General features: G+C 35.2%; 1 protein-coding gene across 4 annotated transcripts in view; it reads left to right on the top strand.

Moving 5' to 3' along the window:
• SLC12A2 (solute carrier family 12 member 2) overlaps positions 1-21,511 on the top strand; it is a 48,990-nt gene that overhangs the window by 12,596 nt on the left and 14,883 nt on the right. For 3 of the 4 annotated variants that reach the window (XM_015849662.3, XM_015849664.3, XM_015849663.3), the window contains exons 2-16: positions 1,501-1,620; positions 3,384-3,459; positions 3,994-4,089; positions 5,571-5,710; positions 6,487-6,597; positions 7,631-7,739; positions 8,235-8,362; positions 8,457-8,541; positions 12,654-12,802; positions 14,589-14,696; positions 15,855-15,978; positions 17,310-17,411; positions 18,392-18,547; positions 19,484-19,583; positions 20,904-21,015. In XM_015849662.3, coding sequence (XP_015705148.1) covers positions 1,501-1,620; positions 3,384-3,459; positions 3,994-4,089; positions 5,571-5,710; positions 6,487-6,597; positions 7,631-7,739; positions 8,235-8,362; positions 8,457-8,541; positions 12,654-12,802; positions 14,589-14,696; positions 15,855-15,978; positions 17,310-17,411; positions 18,392-18,547; positions 19,484-19,583; positions 20,904-21,015 — 1,716 coding nt within the window. The remainder of the gene's footprint in view (positions 1-1,500; positions 1,621-3,383; positions 3,460-3,993; positions 4,090-5,570; positions 5,711-6,486; positions 6,598-7,630; positions 7,740-8,234; positions 8,363-8,456; positions 8,542-12,653; positions 12,803-14,588; positions 14,697-15,854; positions 15,979-17,309; positions 17,412-18,391; positions 18,548-19,483; positions 19,584-20,903; positions 21,016-21,511) is intronic. The other variant, XM_085528957.1, reaches the window with a different exon arrangement.

The raw sequence follows: 21,511 nt of genomic DNA on the forward strand, positions 1-21,511 counted from the left end.
TTTATCTTCCTTTTTGTTGTCTGGAGTGTGTGCATTTGTTTAATTCCTTCTTCCTGGAGACAAGAAAGCCTACCTGGTAAGAGTAATATGAAAATTGTTGGGCTTTCTGACTTACGCCACATAGAATCTCCAGATGTGTTATAGATGCACCTATTTGTATGAATTATGTGATACAAAATACTTGAGAGAAGTACAGACATCAACCTGTGCTTAAAAAGTTCTGGATAAGGTTGACATAATATGGTTTTGTTTGTTTGTTTTTAATCTGTATGCTTGCCTCTATAGCTGACACCTTCCGTAAGTGATAGTTGTGTAAATGCTTCCTCGGGCTCTGTGCTGATTATGTATTTGGTATTAATATATACTATGGAGGAACAGAATAACATTTCTCACATTACTAAAACCTGTGTGCCTGCAGTACAAAGAATACTTGAAAGTGTAATTCTGAGTTCAGTCTGCTTTGTCTTAGTGAAGATAAGTTCTACTTTTACCTCATTGGGATGCAAGCTGTCTCGCAAAAGCAGCGTGAGCTGTTTTGTTGAAGTCTCTGAATGTTCATCAGTTTTTCTCCTAGTATATTCATTCTTATATTTGTTGCCTTGGATTACTAGCATATTTTGCCTAGAATCTTTTCTGAAGAGATCTTGCAGTGAGCACAGGAAATACTTTTGTTCAGATGTTTCGTTATTGGTTTGGCTGAACAAAACAAAAAGGGCTCTTAAAGAGCAAGGTTACCATGTGTGTGCGCATATGCACATGTAGATAAATACATACAGGCATCAAATAATTGAGGTGATGTATTGCAAGTCTAAGAGTTAAATAGTAAATAGAAGCCTCAAATTGGTCTTTGTGCACAGGGCTGAAGTTCCTCCAGTCTTTCAACCTTCCCTTTTAAGCTGCACAGTATTTGCAAGCAGATCCTTCTTCCTTCCTTCTTTCCTGAAGTACCATTCTCCCACCCTTCTTTCCAGCAGTATCATCTTACAATGAGTAGTAGAATGGCTTACAGGAAAGTCAATAATTTATGTCCTAAAAAATTGATGAACTGGGCTACAGTTCAGCTCAGCCTGGGCTACAGGAAGTCTTGTGGACGAAAGCATTAACTTGCAACAGTACACTTTCAGATTAAGGAATAAAACTTAACATGCATTTGAATTTATAAATATATATATTTTATAGCAAAAAAAAAAAAAAAGAGCAAACAATAGATGTAATTGATGTAAGCTTCTTGGTGCTGTAGAACAGATTCTTAAAAATATTTTTTATATTGTGAACAGTTTTCGCTAACTGAGGCAGAATACCTAATACAGAATACCTTGGTGTATATTTGTTTAAAAAATTGGTAAGTTATTCCATGCCTGTTCCAAAGAATGTAAAATGGGGATTTATGCCCTGTCACTCTAACTTTTGTGCTTGCACAAGTACACTATCCTTAAATCTGAGTATTGTGTTCCTTCTTTATGCTCTTAAAAGAGGAAATGTTTGTTTTATGTATTTAAGGAACCCTTTGAAGATGGCTATGCAAATGGGGAGGAAGGAACACCAGCTGGAGATGCTGCTGCAACTTACACACCTGACAGCAAAGGGATAGTTAAATTTGGGTGGATAAAAGGTGTACTGGTAAGTTTGGTATATTGTACTTAAGTGCCTTGAAGTCTTTTTATTAACCTTATCTTTTGAGGTGGGAGTGTAAAAGCTTTGGATAAAGAAAAAACAGAATGTTAAAATAAACAGTAGTAAAGTTTGTTGTTGTCTTTTGACTGAATTTTAAGGACGTAAATACCACAGAGCATTTAAGTTTTGAAGCAGTTGTGGTTTCTCTGCATAGGATTTGTTATTTTGAAGTTGCATGATTTGTAAAATGCTGAAAGATGACACAAATATTCATATGTACTATAATCAAAAACAGACAATAAAACTGTGTGTGAGTTATAATTAGTACAGACAAAGGAAAATTTAGAGAATACCCACATATTTGTAAAGTTTTGGACAGAGAATGTGATCTATTTATTTATTTTTTATTATTTTTATATAAACAATAAATGCTGCTGTATGGAGGATACCTACATTTGTATGGCGAAACCAGACTTGACTTTGTTATATGGGTTTCATTGAGCCTGTTAGAAGAAGCTCCCAGGTTTTGGGGGACTGAGTACTAGTACTTCTTTTACTATAGGGAAAGAAACTTCTGACTCTTTCCCAACTTGGAATAATGAAAAATCATGGATAACACAGCCAATTTTATTTCAAGTACATATTAACTTGTTTTTTAGTACTTCAGCTGAGAGAAGCCATGATTAGTACCTGTACTCTCCAAAGCTATGAGGCTTTGTAGTGGAGGCTCTAAGTGCAATAACTGGTAAATATATACTGAAATCAATCATTAGCCTACCTGATGTTAGTTGAGCAAAATTCTGCTTTGCAGTAGCATCTTCCTTACAAGTTTTGAAGTAGTGATATGCTTTCTCATGGGAGAAGGAGTACCTGCAGCAGCTGTATAACAGATATGGTCCCTTCATCCTGATGTACTCCAACCAAGAACTGAATTGTTTGTTTTAAAGCAGGTGTGAAGCTGACATTGAATTTCTCTAAACTCAAATTTTGCATTTATGCTATTTTTCTAAGCAACAGTTCTTAGTATTAAAGAGTTTGAAAGAAAAGGTTGATAGTGCATTTTCTCTACGATGACTTGAAGGTGTTTGTAGATATTTTTGTGGGATTAACATTGCTGTCTTATATCTTCAAAAACCTATTTAGAAGTATGAAGAAGGTTTGAAACTTCCAGTTAGTATTTCCTTGTAGGCATAAGGTGCTTTCCAGCTCAGAAGTTTTTGCATTTTGCAAAAGATGCTATAAATTCCTCCAAACATTTTACCTTAGTGGTTTGGAGAGGTTTTGTCTACCTTCAGTGACCAGCTAAATGTTCTGCAGGTTTGATGCTGTATTCTCCAGCTGAGAGGGACACCTGGAACTTGCAGTCTGTCTCCTATTTGACTTCTTTGCAGTACAAAATCTATCTTATTGAGGATAAGAACAGATTCATTTCCATTTCTACCTTCTGCCTCTCCTTCCTTTTAGTATCTTACAGTAGAGTAACATGCTGTTGGGCTTATCAGTTTATTAAATGGAGAAATACTAGAATATCAGTTGTTGAACTGCTTTAACTTTCTCTTGTTCAAGATAGTAATATTTTAATTGTGCTGACGTTCCCCTTTTTTTTTAATCAAACAAAAAAACTGTCTGACTTAATAAATTGTCATTATCAAAACCATTTGAAAAATAGTGAGAAAGAGTTACAAAGTAACAGTATTTAAGGTAGAATGAATTAGTGGACATGACTGCAGCTGTAAAACATACATTAAATGTCTCTTCTGTCATTTTAGGTACGATGTATGTTAAATATTTGGGGTGTTATGCTCTTCATCAGACTGTCATGGATTGTAGGACAAGCTGGAATAGGTATGCGTACAAATGTTATACCTGTATTTCAGTGACTTAGATGTGATCTAGTACAAGTTTTGATCCTGAATTTATTAAATTGGAGTAGAAACTGCTGTAGTGTGGCCAGTATTTTACCCTTATCTAAACTTCAAACAGTATGAAGCTACTTAGAACTTCTCATTTGGCTACAAGATAAATAATTTTTAAATTGGTATTTTCAAGTCTTCAGTAAATTGTAGATAAACTTTTGGGTCACTAGTAATTAAAATCTATATATAGACTGTGTACTGTATAAGCCTTTGAAGAAAATAATTTAACTTAGAATTGGACTACAGCACATCTGTCACCTGCAAAAGAAACGTGTTTCCTTGAATTTCTAGTGTATGGTTTTTACTCTGCTGATTGAAGATAACATCTATTTTTGTTACCAATGAAAGGGAAGAAAGGGGAAATAAACTTCTGTAAGATTTGCAAGAACAGTTCTTCAAATAAGTTGAAGATTTTTACGTTTCTATTCTGCATAACTTAAGCATTTTTCATCTTTTCCATAAGGTCTGTCTGTTGTAGTTATTGCAATGGCCACTGTTGTGACAACTATTACAGGACTGTCTACTTCAGCTATAGCCACAAATGGATTTGTCAGAGGAGGTAAAGCTACTTTCATAAGACTTTTTGAAGTATATCATCACTCTGAAGCATACATTCTAATTATGGTACCTTAAATTTATTTTCCGTTTTCTTTTAGCAGCAGGGAGTAACAAAAGAAAGGACAAAAAGCAGATAAAAATTTTCTGAAGAGCACAGTCCTCCTAATTTCCTCTTTTTAACTTCAAAGTTGTATAATGAAATGCCAATAATTAATCTGGCAATTCGATTAACTCAGGGTTTCCTTTTCCAGCATCGAAGAAACATCATCTATTTTTAGTTCTTGGAATGCAGATGTTTTCAGTGACTTGTCCAGGAACAAATAGGGCTTTAATGTTTCCTTGCAACTGTATTGGTTGATTAAGAAAGTGCGTGTTTGCTTTTTGTGTTTTCAAGTCCTGAAATAGATCTTTCTACTGAAGAAGATAGAAGATATATGCTCCTATAGAAGTATGAGATGTATTTCAATTTTGATTTTTGTTCTACACAATACATTTTCCAAATTCCTTTTATCATCTCCAGCTTTATTGAGGGTGGAGATTCTTGTTTGCTTTTGTAGTTAATTCACTATGGTCACCAGTTTCCATAAGATATTTTTATGAATAGTCAATACTAATTATCTACACAAAGTGCTTCATAACATTACATGTTATTTTATTATTACTAGTAGAAATTGTGGCAAAATTTAAAAAATACAGTTAATTTTTCTGAGCATATAGAATTCTCATGTTTTAAGAATGGAGAGAGAAGTCTCAGCATGGCAGAGTAAAGAAACCCAGTAGGAAAGATCTTCAATGAATCTTATGGCAATCTTTGGTCTACACCTTTTAGAAATACTGCATTATACGTACAAGATTTTGCTCTTCTAATAGGAGACACTGTTCATTTTTTTTAAACATACTAAATTTTCAATTTGACTTAAGTTGAGTTTAATATGTGGGATTTTACAGGCTCAGAAAATAGAACAGTTTTGATAGTCCCATTACAGGGCAGAAAGTTCCTTTAATAACAGCTTTAAAAAGCGTGCTGTACAGGTTTGGGAATTTAGTAGTTTAATAGCAGTATGTTTTAGCTAGTTTCTGTGGCTACTGTAAATGTGTAATTGTAAAATTATGTACAGTTGCTTCAAATAGTTTGCAGTAAAAAGCCCAATAATATATCAGCCTGTACTTTACAACTTATTTTTGTTTATTTTTAAATAGTAAAAGTAGTTGCATTCCTGAATAATACAATGTGTTTTGTGAATCAGTTCGTTACATCCAATTGGTGTTTTTTCTTAAAAACTTGAAGTGTAGTTTTGTCACTCCAGTATGCCTGCATCTAAAATGCTGGGATTTAGGGTGTTTTGTGATGTGCCAGGAAAGTTGCAAGAATAAATTATACTGTAGTCGTCTAAGCATTAAGTTAGTGATGCCTGTGCATATTTCTTTGGCTCTTTCATGAAGTGTATTTTTTGGTCACTGTTTTTTTTTCTCATCTTTCAGGAGGAGCATATTACTTAATTTCCAGAAGTTTGGGACCAGAATTTGGTGGTGCCATAGGTCTGATCTTTGCGTTTGCCAATGCTGTTGCAGTAGCAATGTATGTTGTTGGCTTTGCAGAAACAGTTGTGGAGCTCCTTAAGGTATATTGATTGTATTGATTATACTGTATTTAGCTGTCATTTGGTGGCAGAAATTTTTGTTTTAACAAAACATGGAGTATATTACAGTATTAGTTTACTGATATTATATAGCTTTTTGATATAAAACAAATTGTCACTGGTGTCAAACTAGAACTTTCTGCAGTTTTTTCCTTGAAAAATACTATGCAAAATTCATGGTGAATTCCTAACCAGATGTTGAGAAGGGTGGAGGTATAGATATGTGATGCAGAATCTTAAGTTTATAATACTAAGAGTCTTAATAAGCTTTTTTTTTTTGGTAAGCGATAGTAATTTATATTAAGTTCCTTTTCTAGTTAAGAGCAATTTTTTAAGATAAACACAACCTGTTTGTGTTGTGATTATCGATGAAATGAAACAAAAAGAAGAGCTCAACCTGTCAGAGAAGGGAAGAAGTATGGAGTTCACTGACAGAATTAAGAGTAAATAGTGAACAACTAATTAGACAGATCTATAAATACAGGATGGTAGCTGTTGCTTGGCTGATTAATTATCTGACACTTCAAGACGGACCATTCTCTATGGGGCTGTGTGATGAAGAATGATTTTTTTTTTTCATTTACAGTGATTCAGTGACTGGAGAAACACATTCTCTGTAGGGAATTTAAAATGAACGAATCTGTAATATAGAGGTTAACGGGTTAACTGCTATTAATCAATTAAAGTCTGTAATAATGCAGTTCAGGGATTATAAGTGCCTGATGAGGTATATGACTTGTTTGTTTCTGTTTTGTTAGGAAAATGGGACACTGATGATCGATGAAATGAACGACATTAGAATTATAGGAGCCATCACTGTGGTTATATTGCTGGGTATTTCTGTTGCGGGAATGGAATGGGAAGCAAAAGTAAGCAACTGTTAATTTCTCCTTTGAGATCTTTAGTTTTCTGTCTAATTTTTTTTTCCACTCCTCTCCCTGATTTATTTATTTTTTCTAATGCATTTAGTGCAGCTGGTATGATATATTCAGTATGTAGCAGTCAAGCAATGTGCAGTTCTTTTATAATGGCTCTGTCTAGTGCTAGCTTGCACAGGTCTAGACAGCATTTGGTTGCTTTGCTCACCTGTAAGCTTAGGTGGATCTGGTAACTTTGAGAACAGAAAAATCTGTTCCTGGTGGCTTTTTCAAGTAGGTTAAAAGGTACTGTATTCTGAACAAATATGTAAGAACTGGAGCACAGCACAAACATGAACGTTTTCTATCACTGGGAATTTCAAACAGGCTCTCTGTTAACATACATTACTGCTAATTGCAAACCAGTATTCTTACTTCCTTCCCACTCCCTTTTTTTTTTTTTTATTGGAGAGGAATGTGAAGGCTACTGCTGCTGAATGTGTACAAGGGCTAAGACAGTTTTTCTTATCTTTTTGTGGCTATGTGGTTTTAAGAAACTTTGTGAAACCAAACACATTCAAAGCCTGGGGTATCTTCAGGAGAATCTGTATTTATTAGCCTTCTGATGGATAACTACTCTTGTTCAGTTTTTGGTTTTTTTTTTTGTTTTTTTTGTTTTTTTTTTCTGAACTCAAAGGCTTTTTCTGCATACCCCTCCATACCATGCTCTCTTGTTTCTTCTATCTTCAAATAATTGACAAGAGACTCATTTCATCTCCCTTCCAGGTTAAGGATGATTGTGAATATTTTCTGCAGTGAGAATTGACCCTGTTTTCTACACCAAGAGTCAGCTTAATGTAGAAGCTTCTTACACTTGTGTAATTGCTATTAACCTCATTCTGAGTTTTCTACTTAGCCTTACTGAAGAATTCTTTAGTCACTGAGCTGCATCCTTCTTGCTTGTTCTTCTGTAGACTTGGCATGTTCTCACCATCATAAAATTGAAGCAATTGTTCTTTTATTCTGACTGTAATCATTATTTCAGGCACAGATAGTCTTATTGGTGATCCTCATACTTGCTATTGGAGACTTTGTAATTGGAACATTTATTCCTTTGGACAGCAAGAAGGCTAAAGGTTTCTTTGGTTATAAAGGTATGTTGGAACAGTTAATAGCATGGTATATTTGTGAAAGGTCATCTTGCTGTTGTAATTGAGTGAAAAATCTAAAAAATTAGGTAGAAAATAACTGGTAGTCCTATTTAATTATAGAAATTGCTTGACTTGATTCTTTCAAACTCTTGGTGTTCATTAAAGTTTTAGGGCATAAAGTTGTTTCTGCCAGCTTAATATCAATCATACTAATTACTATAATACCATATTACAATAATTACTCAATATTATAACTGAACTGGCTTTGCAAAAGGCTGGATGAGGTTGTATGTTTTTTTTCTTGTTTCTATTTAAATTTCATATTAAGAAATAAGAGCTTATCTATGTTAAAACGTTATCCAGTTTATTGTTGTTAAATAGTTTATAGTACTGCACTGTTTGGACTTTACGTGGAGGCATTAGGGGGTTAGAACTGGCTAATAATACAGATTTTATATCAGTATTGGCAAACTTAAGTACATACATCTTTGTCTACAGCTGAAATATTTATGGAGAATTTTGGACCAGATTTCCGAAATGAGGAAACCTTCTTCTCTGTATTTGCTATTTTCTTCCCTGCTGCAACTGGCATACTTGCTGGTGCAAATATCTCAGGTGATCTTGCGGTAAGTAGTAAGTTAGGAAATAGCAAATTTTATCCAGAATCACTGATTGTACTTATATCTCTGTCATGACTGTCTACTGATATTTTCCTTTCAGGATCCACAGTCAGCCATACCTAAAGGAACACTTTTGGCCATCTTAATTACTACCTTGGTTTACATGGGAATTGCAGTATCTGTAGGTAAGTAGTGAGTATTTTTCTTTTCATGTTCTTTCCGATGGTGTTTTGATGCAGTGTTTTGTAATTCAGTTCAACTTTTATGCATGGAGAATTAATCACAGAATCTCAAGGGTCTGAACGGACCTCTTGGGATATAATCAAATCCACCTCCTCCTACAACAGCAGATTCCCTACAGTAGGTAACTTTTTCTTTGGGAAAGTGTCCATATTAGTTTTTAATATCTCTGGAGAAAAGGACCACAGCATCTTTGGGAAGCTTGTTTCAGTGATCTTTTACCTTCAAAGTAATTTTTTTTTTTTTTCTTACTTTCATATGGGAATACCTGTGTTCCAGTTTGTGTCCGCTGCCCCTGTCCTATTGCTGGGCATCATTGGAAAGAACCTATCCTCATCCACTTGGCTCCTGACTAGTAGATACTTATTAGCACTGTTGAGATCTTCTCATCTCCAGTCTGAACAGTCCCATGTCTCTCAGGTTTTTCCATATGGGAGATGCTCTGTGCCCCTAATAATTTTTATGGCCCTCTGCTGGGCTCTCTCCAGCTGTTCTGTGTCTTTCTTGAACTGAAGAGCCCAGAACTGTATGCTGTACTCCAGATGTGTTCTCACTGACAAAGAGTGGAGTGAGGAGGATGACCTCCCTTGATCTTCTGAATAAACAGAGCTGCCTAACTTTTGTTGGTGGAGATTTTGGTTTCCAGATGAGCTCATCTTCTAAAGTGTGTGGGCATTTCAGACTAAAGAGAAGCTAAAGTTTCCTCAGTACTGATACTCCCAAAACTCTTGCAGTCAGTTAGATTTATGTGCTTAGAATTTAGCAGGATTAGAAGACTGCATTTTCAGGAAATACTGAACAAACATCTGTGTTGATCTGAAGATGATCAGTCAGCTACTTTATCTGAAGCAGATTGTAAGAAGATGTCATGCAACCTATCTTAAGATCTGTATGCAGTAAATCTTCGGAAGACTGAAAAGAGCAAATAGTATCTGCATCTGGCCAGCCCTTTTGCAGATGTGGTGTTATTTTCAGAAATCTCTGTGGCTTTATATTCATGTGGCTAGAGGACAAACAGTTGTAGGTTGGTCTTGTACTGTAGAACCTCTATGCCCAGGCTCCCTTTGCCATGTATGGAGACCGTGTCGTAGTGGTCTGAATATTCTCAGTAGTACTTGCCCTTGTGTTTGACATTCTCTGTTTTGCTCCAGAGCTTCAGTGGTTGTCCAGATTTTTCTCCATTCACAGAGTGATTGAAGTAATCTTAAGGATGTAAGAAAGTAATCATCTTGCATATCTTGCCTATGATAGGAAACATTTTCATACATGTCAAAAAATTGGTTTCTGGGAATACTAATCAGTTTCCATGTCTTAAAAGAACCTTTCATATCTTAGCTATGCTGCCTTTGGATGAAATTGACATTAATAAAACTATCATCAGTGCTACCACTAACGGTACTTCTGCGAAGATGGCAGTTCTGCTCATCTGCTTCTGTTGGCTAGTGTTATAAGGTAGCTCTGCCAAATACTGTGTAGCAATTGTGACCTGTGGAGCATAATTATGTACTTTATTTCCTAATTAGGTTGCCCATAGGCTCCTGCTACCAAATCTGAATACTTTAGAACCTGAATCCACATGAGCAAGTTAACTAATATTAATTTGCTAATAGAATACTTTTGATCAACTTTCAGATGTGAAAAACTTCGTTTTCATGTTGCAAAAGAAGCTCTTTGCATACCAACTGAAGATGAGAGTGTTGAATTAGAAATGTCCTGTTTTTTGGCATTGTGCTATGAATCAGGCAAATGGAAATCCTCATGTTTTGTCCCACTCCATAAAATATTCCCCATTGCATACTTCTTGTATACTAGCTCTGAGGAAGTCATTAAATCTTAGATGCTGTAAATATGAGTGAGAATGATAGCTAAAGGGGAGGATATTTTGAATTTAGCTGAGTGTTTGTATGTATTATAGTACACAAGGAATTTCAGATTCTGAACACAACGGGCTTAGTAAGAGGATGGGAGTTAGGCAACCTATTAAAAAAAAAAAAAGATATGAAGAAAATGTGCATGTTTTAGCTAAGGACCAATGCAAGTCTACAGGACTATCCATGTAACTTTTCTGGGCTGCACATGGCTAGGAGGAGACAACTTGATACTCTCTTGGGCAGAGTGTTATTTAGTGTAGACAGAAAGCATGCTCCTGAAAGCCTATTTTTTCAGACTCATTTTTTTTATATATATTTTTTAATAGGTTGCATAACTCTCTGTCCAGATAAAGTACAACATAGTCGTTAAATGACTGAACCATTACTTATACCTAAATATCTTCTAGTGAGAATGCAGCTTGCATCTCTTCTGCGTTCTCTTGTAGTGTGGTTCACATAAGGTTTGTTCACACTAATATTGAAATTTTCCACTATATAACTCCTTGTGTGAAGGAGCTGCTACCCAGCTTTTTCTCATATGATTTTTTTTAATCCCTAATACAGCAAAACAAACCAACCTGTCCATATACCTACAAAAAAGCATAAGAGAAATGATCATTATAGGAAACTTGCTGAAATTTAATTGGCTGGGCTTAATATGCAACTGATAAATGTAGCATGTGGAAGCAGAGTAGACCAAGTTTGTCTACCAGGACCAGCTACTAGGCTTAAGGTTTTTTAAGGTTTGGAAGCAATCTAAATATAGTATAGATGTTTAGGAATTTATTTTCACAACAGGAAGAGAGAGAAATTGCTTCAGATAACAGATACTGTCACTTGAGAAATTTTATCTTGTCATGTATCTGTACCCTCCTTGTTATTTTTAGCTTGCAAGTAAGTCAGTGAAGTCATCAGAAATCACATGCTTCTGTTCCCAGGACCTCCTTGTCCTAGGAGAGCACTTGGCTTTAATTGCTCTGTAGCATTCCCTCTTCTCTTCCCCACTCTTTATTTAATTCCTGTTCCTTGAAATATCAGATGGTTACTTAACTACCTCAGCTGCTAAAACAGTGTTAAATAATGCTTAGTCTGCTCTACTTGTTATAAAAGCTGGGGAAAAAACAGTGGTTTAAATAGAAAACTTTGAGGTTTTTTGATTGAATCAGTGTTCTTAGTATTTCAAGGCTGGCATGCTGTGTCTTAAGTTTTCTTGATAAGTTAGGATCAATCATAGACAAATTGAAGATGGTAGTTTGTAATAGTAAATAAAAAAAAAAAATTGATAGGAGAAACAAACTTCTGATGTACCACAGTTACACTGTGTTTTGTTAAATTATCAGAAACTTGCAACAGGCCTTATTGACAAATCAGTTTTTTTTAGGAATTATTTTTAATATTGACTGTTCAGATGTACAACCTGTTAATATACATCCACTGAAATAGAAATCATTTGTTACAACAAGGTTGAAAGTTGTGAAAGTGTTTGGTATGAATGTGCTTCTGTGGGGAATTTGTAAACAGTGGGCTCTAAAAACTGAAATATGTGTATAAAGCTTCATAAGTCATCTTATGTATCTTAGTATATCATTGAGAGTGGAAAGGTGGAGGCTAAATTGAAGAAAACTATTCACAGAATAATCTGGGTGGGTTATCTTCCTTGCTTGATTTGCCTCTAATCAGAGATTCTGAAAAACTTCCACTGTATCATTTCATTTTATGGGAAGGATGCAGCTGCACTGCTTACATACCTACATACATCTGTGCATACAAACATAAAACTGCATTCTTCTGGGAAAATTGAAAAAATTAAACTATAAATTCAAGTGATGGTCTGTATTGCTGATTTTTAATAAGGGGAAACTCATGATTTGGTGAAATTAGATACTGAGGTACAATTGCAGTGTTAAATGTTGTCAGTTCTGTTGACATACATTCCCTCTCTGCTAAGATTTTTCCTTTTAGACTCAAGTTTTGGACGAAAACTGTTCTCAAATCAGCGAAGTTAAGTTTGTTTGTACGTCAAGGTAAATGTGCTTGAAACAGAAATGTATTAAGAACTGTTAATGCCACATTCAATGTACCTCTGTAAGAAACATATTTATGTTGACAGGTATTTCAGAGTTTGATGCATATCTGTAAGTTCAGGCTTGGTCTGATACTTATTTTTGTGGTTCGTTCCACTCTAGGTTCCTGTGTTGTTCGAGATGCCACAGGGAACATTAATAACACAATTATTACTGAACTGACAAATTGCACTACTGCCGCTTGCAAGTTAAACTATGATTTCTCATCCTGTCAGACTGAGTGTCACTATGGGCTGATGAACAATTTTCAGGTGTGTAGTTTTTCTTACATTTGTTCACTGAGTTTTACTGGTCTTTTGAATTGCTTATTAAGAAAAATTAGTAGGCTAAAAATTCTTACCATAAATACAAAGTTTGTCTGAATTAACTAAGAAGTACACTCTAGAAAGCACGGAGAAGAGCAAGGAAGCTGTGTTAAACTTTGGCCTGTTTATACTCAGGTGGTTATAAATGTTTGCTTTTCTCTGTAGTAAACTGTGTAAGTTTGGTTTTCAGACTGCAATTTGCTCTGTTTAGATATGAATGTTGTCATTCACTGTGTGGATAGTTGTACTCATTGTTTAAGTGACATGTAGCAATCATAGATGGTTTGCTTCAGTAACATATTTTTCTTAGCAAATAAGCTTTTAAAAATGTTGGTGTACTTGTCACAATATTTTATGGTAGGCATGTTTTGAGGTTTTAAAAAACTCTGATGTTACAATATTTGAAAACCATGAGTTTATGGGGGGGACTCTAGTCTTCAGCTTTCATATTTCATAGCTAATGCACACTTCATAGCTTGTGCTTGTGAACTGTTTGTGAAGGTCTAAAAGAAATCAAGGAGAACATACTCATTGATAATTGAATTAAACTTGCCTTATGATAGTTTCTGGCCTATGCTTTTCTAATATCCCTACGAAGGTCTGGGTGGAGACTAGTCCACTGATTGAAAGCACTTGTGTTTTAATGGGTTTTGTGTTTTGGTCATAAGTACATGTACGTACCTACATCAGTCTTTCAGCCTGCCATCAAAGGAAGTAAAGTTTTCACATGCCAGTAGTGTTCCAGAGCAGATCATTTTGTTAAAATGGAATATTTTCTTTTGTAATCTGTGTACCTGTATAGCATTGCCTTGTTCTGGTTAGGAAAAATAAATAAATAAATAAATAGAAAATCTGAATTTGGAAACATTTCAGAACTGCTGTCAAGGAAGTAATTATTTTGTGACATCTGTTGATAGCTCTCCTCATTTGTTTAAGCTTGAAAGTCAGTGTTCTACCGTACCGTCTGTGTACTGCTAAAAATAGTGTGGAGATGGAGTTGATGGTCATTGTGGATCCCTTTTAGGGATATTGTATAATTCTAAGACCTGACTTCCTCAGATTGTATTTTTTTCTTAATTTTTTATCTTCAGTAAAATAACTTATGATGAGATGCTTGCATTTCTAATAAGTCATTCATTCAAGAGTACTTATACCTCCCATTTTACTGTTGCTTCTATTAGGAAAAAATAGTAGGTTCTGAATAGGATAAGCAAGTTTCAAAGCCAGAATCTGCACAGAGAATGCAGTGTCACACATACCTCCCCTTTGCTGGATTTTGAAAACTTCATTGTGGAGTCTGCAGAGTCACTCTGGGCAAACTGCTAGAGATGGCCCCCGCTCTGTGGAACTTTGTTCTTCTATTAGCTAGCAGAACTTCCACTGCCTTTTTAGTCTCATGTTTCTGCCTCTTGTTAGCCCATGGAGACTTCTGCCATCAGTCAGTTTACATGGTTAGTCTAAATATTGTGTGATAAGCTACTTTCTCTTGTTCTGGATCTAGGACTTTTTTAACCCTAGTTCCTGATCCTGCTTTTTAACCCTAGTTCATTCATTGATGTGAATGCGTGGTGGCTTTTAAGTGGAGTACCAAGTATTTTATATATTTTTGTGTGCTATTAATAGTAGCTTCTATGGTTACAGTATTATACTTCTTAACGTTTTTCTTTAAAAAAAAAAAAAACCAAAAAAAACCCAAAAAACCCACAGCAAAACAAAATTTTTCTACTTGTAGGTGATGAGCATGGTATCAGGATTTGCACCACTGATTTCTGCAGGCATTTTTTCAGCCACCCTGTCATCTGCACTGGCATCCCTTGTGAGTGCACCTAAAATCTTCCAGGTAAGTATGGATGGTAAACCACGATCGTTTACAGAATAATTTTAATTAAGTTTCAAATCAGAATTTTGGAAAATGGACTCTGATGTACTGTAATCATGGCTCAGCTGTTAGGAGTCCAATAAATCTCTTTTCCTGGTGCTTAAAAGTGGGAAAACAGCATACTATGTTACTAAATGTATCTAGCACGTAACTTACATCAGATTTTAAGTGTTTCTGATTACTTTCTTAGGAGTGAGTTATTAGGGACCCTTGTAATGTCACTTAACCAAAGTCTGTTAGAGTTTCTGCCTTTTGGAACAAACCAGGGATTCAAACTAATATTAAAGTGGATGAAGATAACTCTTCAAGTTACTCTTGAAACTGGGATGTCATGCATCCAGGGGTGTTTATATGTGGCAGCCAAATGTGCTGCTATCCTTGTTTTTATGCTGTATGGTTAGGGGAGCATAACAACTAGGTATTCAGTAAATTGCTTTCTCATGGAACTAGGAAGTTCCAATAAATGAAGCACCACTGGCATACAAGCAAAATAATAGATTAGTTCACTCCTCAAATTAATTGAAAGAAGTAGAACCTGTAGCTCTTGAATCTCAATCATGGAATGCTTTCACAAAATAATGTAATTGTGAACCAGTTCTTGTTTACAACTCTTTACATTAATTTTGTTGGTATGTTTTGATGGAATGTTGCCCCTCCTTCTTAAACCCCTCAATCATATTATTTGTATTTAAAGTTCTTTTTGATTAAAACTTTACCATTTCCTAGTTGACCTTCCCCAGAATGTCAGTAAGCAGTCAAATGTAGAAGAGTCTTTGTTGCAGATTATGAACAGAAGTTTTGATTCAGAGAACTACTGTAAACATTAGGTAAACTGTCCACTTTCTGAAGAAATTGGTTTTATCCTTAACGAGAAACTGAATGACACCTGTAAAGGGCAGTGAAACATTTAGTGAAGAGCAGCACTTGCTCTTACATTTATTTGTTACTGAAGGATAGAATATTGGCAGTGCAAAATACTGAAGTGGTAAGACAGCTGTTAACAGAATAAGTACAAGTTTTCTTCCAGGAATATATACAGTGAAAAACAGCATGAGTAAACATTAATAAGGATATATTTTGAACAAAATGCACACTAATTCTCACATTTTATTTGTTTAGGCTTTGTGTAAGGACAACATCTATCCAGGATTTCAGATGTTTGCTAAAGGCTATGGGAAGAACAATGAACCACTGAGAGGATATCTTCTAACATTTTTAATTGCTCTTGGATTCATATTAATCGGTTAGTTTGAAATTACAGTAAATCTGAATCTCCTTTCTGTCTTTCATAAAGCATTCTTTTCCATCTCATGACTTGATGACATTGTCTGTGAGGTCTAACACACAGCTCATTACTAAGCAAGGATTCCAAATTTGTTTGGACAGGAGTAAATCCCTAACTGCAAAATGTCTCAGTGCTTAGGACTAGAATAAATCTAAATTGAATTATAAGTAGATTGCACTTTCCATAGTCACTTCAGGCATCTGTTACATACTGTCAGTGAATGAAATACATTTTATTTAAAGCAGAGTGCTGTAATATGCTGTAAATATGAAAATTTAATTTAGATTTTTAATAATTGCAAATAGCTTCAGTAGGTGACGAGCTTACATAAACAGAACTTCTTAAAGTGTGTTCTTCATTTATGCTACAAGTGATAGAGATGACTGATGCTCCTGCTGTTGGCAGTGGTGAAGATAGTCTAGGTAAAGGATTACCTGTGTTCTAGGTAGATGGTGAACTAATATTGCTATGCTTGTCCACTTTGCTAGTGGTATCAGCTCTTCCTAATATGCTGTTTTGTCCTTCCCTATCTGAGGTGTGTATAAATATGCTGTCTCAGCTGCAACAGGGTGATTGGAGGTTTGATTATAACAAATAAATGCTCACTAACTGACACATTTTGATTACTCCTTTTTAATAGAGAGGTCATAGGTCTGAATTCTTAGTACTGTGCTGCCTTATGGAAGAGATTGATGTATTCCTTTACATCTCTTTCTCTGAAGAGAGAGTATTCATCACTGGTGCAATGGAATTGATATGAAGTAATGTACTAATAATACCATTAATTCAGATTTTCAGTTAAAGTGCAAGCAAATGAACATGTTTGTTACACTTGCTCACACTAATTTTGCTCTTACAGTTTGCCATAGATGAGTGTCTCTTGTTCTTGTTAGCCTTTTACTCTTTTTTCATTTCACAACTGAGACATGAACTAAAGAAATCTGACTTCTCGGGTTCTTCAGAACACAATACATTACAGTACTGTTTGATCAAACTGTAGTGGGAAAGAAATTCTCTCAAGTTATTTTAAGAAAGTGTATAGCAATTAAAAGAAGCAGTTGTGGAACACCTGATGGTCTTGTAAAAATGCTGTATTTTTAATGAACTGAATGTTGTGCTTCCTGACTATCAGAAGATAAATCAGTTAATAAGAGAGCTTTCAGTAGCTACATTTATTGGAAAGCACAGTGTGCTTCTGCCTGTAAAATGTGAAACTGAGTTAAATTGGAAATGTACAAAGCCATTAGATGGTACATACTATAACATTCTACTTTGTTTTTGTTCTGCAGCTGAACTGAATGTCATCGCTCCAATTATCTCTAACTTCTTCTTGGCTTCATATGCCTTGATTAACTTCTCTGTGTTCCATGCTTCTCTTGCAAAATCTCCAGGTAGGAGCCATATTCTTGGGTTCAGAGTTTTTCTCACAATTCCTAAATGCAGAAAAATAATTCAAAAGCTGCTAACATAAATGAAAGTCTGCTTTCATTCAACACTAAATGTCTGTTGGACTTTCATGATGCATCTGAGTTATTATATGCCTCAGCATCTCATTTCTTAACAAGTATTCTTAAGACTATCAGTTCAAGAAAGCTTTCTTGCTAAATCAGTTTCTGGTGTTCAAGACCCACTCTTTTGTTATCTTTGGATTTCTCTTGTAATATGTTTAGTCTTCTAGCCCAGAAGAAAGTGGTGTGGACGTATATTTATAGCCTTTGTTTGGTATGGGAGGTCAATTAGAATGTAAGATTGAACCAAGCAGCAATACTTGCTGACTGGTGTTTCTTGTACCTGGTCCCCTGTGCTAAAATGTCCTTAAATGTTTTACTTTTTACACAGCTCTATACAGGTGTTTGTGAAGTATCCGTGTGTATTGATGAAATAGGGGGCTTTCCATTACATGAAAATTGCTGTGTGGAAATAGTAAACGTACGTGCCTAGAAACAGTTGAAAGTATAAGAGGGAGAGGTACTAGCCGATAACTTATGTTACACTTTGAAATGACTGAGGTCTTGCTTTGAAAGCAAAAATCAATTTTTTTTTGTAACTTATCGCCAAAGGTGCTTCTGGTCTTCTTCAGTAAACATACCAGCACAAACATCTTGAAAATTTGGAGGTAACTTTTAGAGGACAACATTGGGAACTTTTGCTTATCTATTTAATAAAAATGTGAATAAGTTTGATGGTGAAAAATTAGAAATTTTTATAAATGGGCCAAAGTGTTTAACTGTTATTTTACTGAAACTGTTGTGTGTTACGGTGAAATGTGATACAGAGCACTAAGAAGGGAGAATAACAGCATTTTCTATCCCTTGAGAACTAAAGTTTCCCCCTCTTTCCTCCTTTATCCTCCAAATTAAATTTTGGCTAGGTTGGCGTCCTGCTTTCAAATACTACAATATGTGGATTTCTCTTGTTGGAGCCATTTTGTGCTGCATTGTGATGTTTGTCATTAATTGGTGGGCTGCGCTTCTAACGTATGTGATAGTCCTTGGACTCTACATTTATGTCACTTACAAGAAACCAGGTATGTATAGGGGCTGATTCTGGTTCTAGTGGGAGGCAGAGGGATGTAGAAGATGGAAGACCTGTGTGTGTGTGTGTATGTGTGGGAGGGAGAAAGGGCAGGAGGGAAGGGGGTAACAGGGAGCTGAATTCTGTTTGGTTGACTGATTCAAACTTCTGAAAGCATGTTTCTGACCAGAAGGGAGTATTTCTTTACCTCTCCAGCTGGAAAAGGGGTATTTGATAGTGGCTGGTTTTGGTTGTGTTTTGTGGGTGTGTTGTTTTGTTTTTTTTTTCAGTACACCATTCTTATAGCTTTGAACAGGAATGTATATGCTCTTTCTTCCTTTAAGAATGCAGTATAATTGTAAGTGGAAGATGTAGCGTATCTGAGCCAAAAAGTGTTGACAGTAAGGAAAAGACCAAATCCTGGGATGTGTAGTTTTCAAGTGTGTGGATCTTAAGGTCATTGTAGCTATCAGAAACAAATGGCAACAAATAGTAAATATACTGGGAACTTTCATTTCCATATTAAAAAACAGATAGATAACTAAGTTCTCCAGCTTTATCTAGCCCTTGTCCTTGAGTGCACAAGTTTTTTACATAAAGTAGTTAAGTTGTTGAGACAGTGTTTTAAGATTGCTTTTTCCTTTGCTGTGATGTAGCATATCTCTAACTATATTCTTTCCGAAAGCTTTATTTTTGTTATAATAAAGAGTTATTCTCTTTAATGTTGCAAAAAACTCAGTTCTTTCTTCCTGTAATTGTAGAATAACAAACTTTTATTTGCCAAAACTTCCATGCAAGTTTTATCTTTAAATAGAATTGCATATGTAATTTGAGATTTGTGTAGAGTAGAACACGTTTAGGTGTAGCTTAAATCTTGTGTGTTAACATGATTTAAGAAAAAAATGTTGAATAACTATATGTTAAACTAGTGGAACTTCAATTTTCACAGATGTGAACTGGGGATCATCAACACAAGCTTTGACTTACTTGAACGCATTGCAGCATTCTATTCGTCTTTCTGGAGTGGAAGATCATGTGAAAAACTTCAGGTAAGTTTTATACAGTAAATTATTTACGCTGTGTAATCTGTAGGGTAGACTCACAGTGGTTGCTGTCATGACTTCAATTAAACTGTTTACCTGCTGTGGATTTTCACAGCTTTGATTTTCAGCATCATGGAGATTGTCTGGACTTGACTACATGAACATATTATTTCAGATCAAGAGTCCATTTCAGAAGCAACCCAATGAACGTTGCCCATTTATTTATTGTCTTGATACATTGTATTTTCATGGATTGCATCATGACCAGTGAATTGTATTCATTATTAATGAAAGTGAACTGGAAGATGACCTCCCAACTGCTAATAAGTGTTCAGTTCACATGAGGCTAAATATGATCTAAGCTAAAATCCAATAGATGTGTATACTGTCCTCAATACCAATTTCACTTCAGACATGTTCTTGTTGCTGTGGTAAATAGACTACACTTGTGTTTGACGCAGCTGATGGACAGAACTGATTTGTTATCAGCCAGTTTGACTGACAGCAACCCAGGAAGAGCTTACTGAAGTAGGCAATATCCTGCATTATTTATTCTTCATAGGAGTAGGCAATTCCAGAGAAAATACGCTTTAAATAAAATAAATAAATAAATAAATTAAAAAGCTTACTAGGCTTTGAGGAAATGGTTTATGGAACAGCTGTTTCTGAAATCCATAGGCATTAAAATTCCTGATTATTTACAAATGCTGTGTTACCTCTGATGTTAAGTTGTACTGTTATCAGCAAAACAGACTGACTTCAGAAACTGATTTGTTGTTGCTTAGCTGTCAAGAGCAGCCCTTTTCAGTCTTAATGCAAATCTCAAATTTGGCATAAGTAATTTATATTACCTTGCTGTGATTAGTGTTGCATTGTCTCTGGTGCAAATCTATTTTGGGTTGCAGGCTGAAGTAGACATTATAGGAAAGTTCTTGCCAAGTAAAACTTCTTGCTTGTGCTGATAGAGTGCTCTGCTGGCCAGTATGCATTTTTAGGTTCCATTGGAAGAACTTGAGCTATTTTGTTTGAAAGTTAATATGTAGCTTTTTGAGTTATAAACTTCATTAATTGTTTTGCGAGGAAGGTATTGGTCTTCTTGCCAGGTGTAAGCACAGAAGCTTTAGTAGTAATCTTTTTGTAAGAGCACTTTGTGGACGATTGATCTTTGCTTAATTTAACATAGTCTTATAAGAATAGATGAGGTTACTTTTCACTGAAGATTGTGTTTCCGAGACCAGTATTTAGAATAAGATTTTCTAAACTATGTAAACTCTCAAGATAAGCGATATTATAACTGCTTCTCCCTACTCTTATTCACAATTTTAGGCCGCAGTGCTTAATTATGACAGGTCCCCCAAATGCACGTCCAGCTTTACTTCATCTTGTTCATGCTTTTACCAAAAATGTGGGTTTAATGATCTGTGGACATGTACATATGGTAAGTGTATTCTATCCTTAATGTTATATTATGTTGTTGTTTGTTCTTTTCCTTTAACAAAACTGTCTCTTTCCTTTTTTGAAAAATGGTGTAGTATCTTGAGGTGTTCAAATAGAGTAGGATTTATTCATGTATATGTCATCACCATCCCCACTTTGGTGTGCTGCAATTTGAGGGAATTATGAAAGTTGTTAAAGCAGGTATTATAGACATCTGTGCTAAATGCTTTTTAACATCTACTTGTAGTTAAAGGGATTTTGCAGTGGTAAAGATGGTGATGGCTATGCGTGAAATGTGGTGTAAGAGGGGGAAATTTTGCAAAATTATTTAAGCAGATATGTTCACTGCTATGCCAGTATTTCTTATACAGCCTAGCCTAAAGTAAGTCTTATTGAGTATCATTTTGTATCATTTGGCTGGTAATTTAGAGTTGATTTTAGCTTCTGACCAGCTTTCATCCTTCCAGTTAACTGATTTGTTCCACTGGCAAGGTGAA

Source organism: Coturnix japonica, chromosome Z (genome assembly GCF_054131305.1).
Source record: "Coturnix japonica strain WE chromosome Z, WE-NBRP24, whole genome shotgun sequence".
NCBI lineage: Eukaryota > Metazoa > Chordata > Aves > Galliformes > Phasianidae > Coturnix > Coturnix japonica.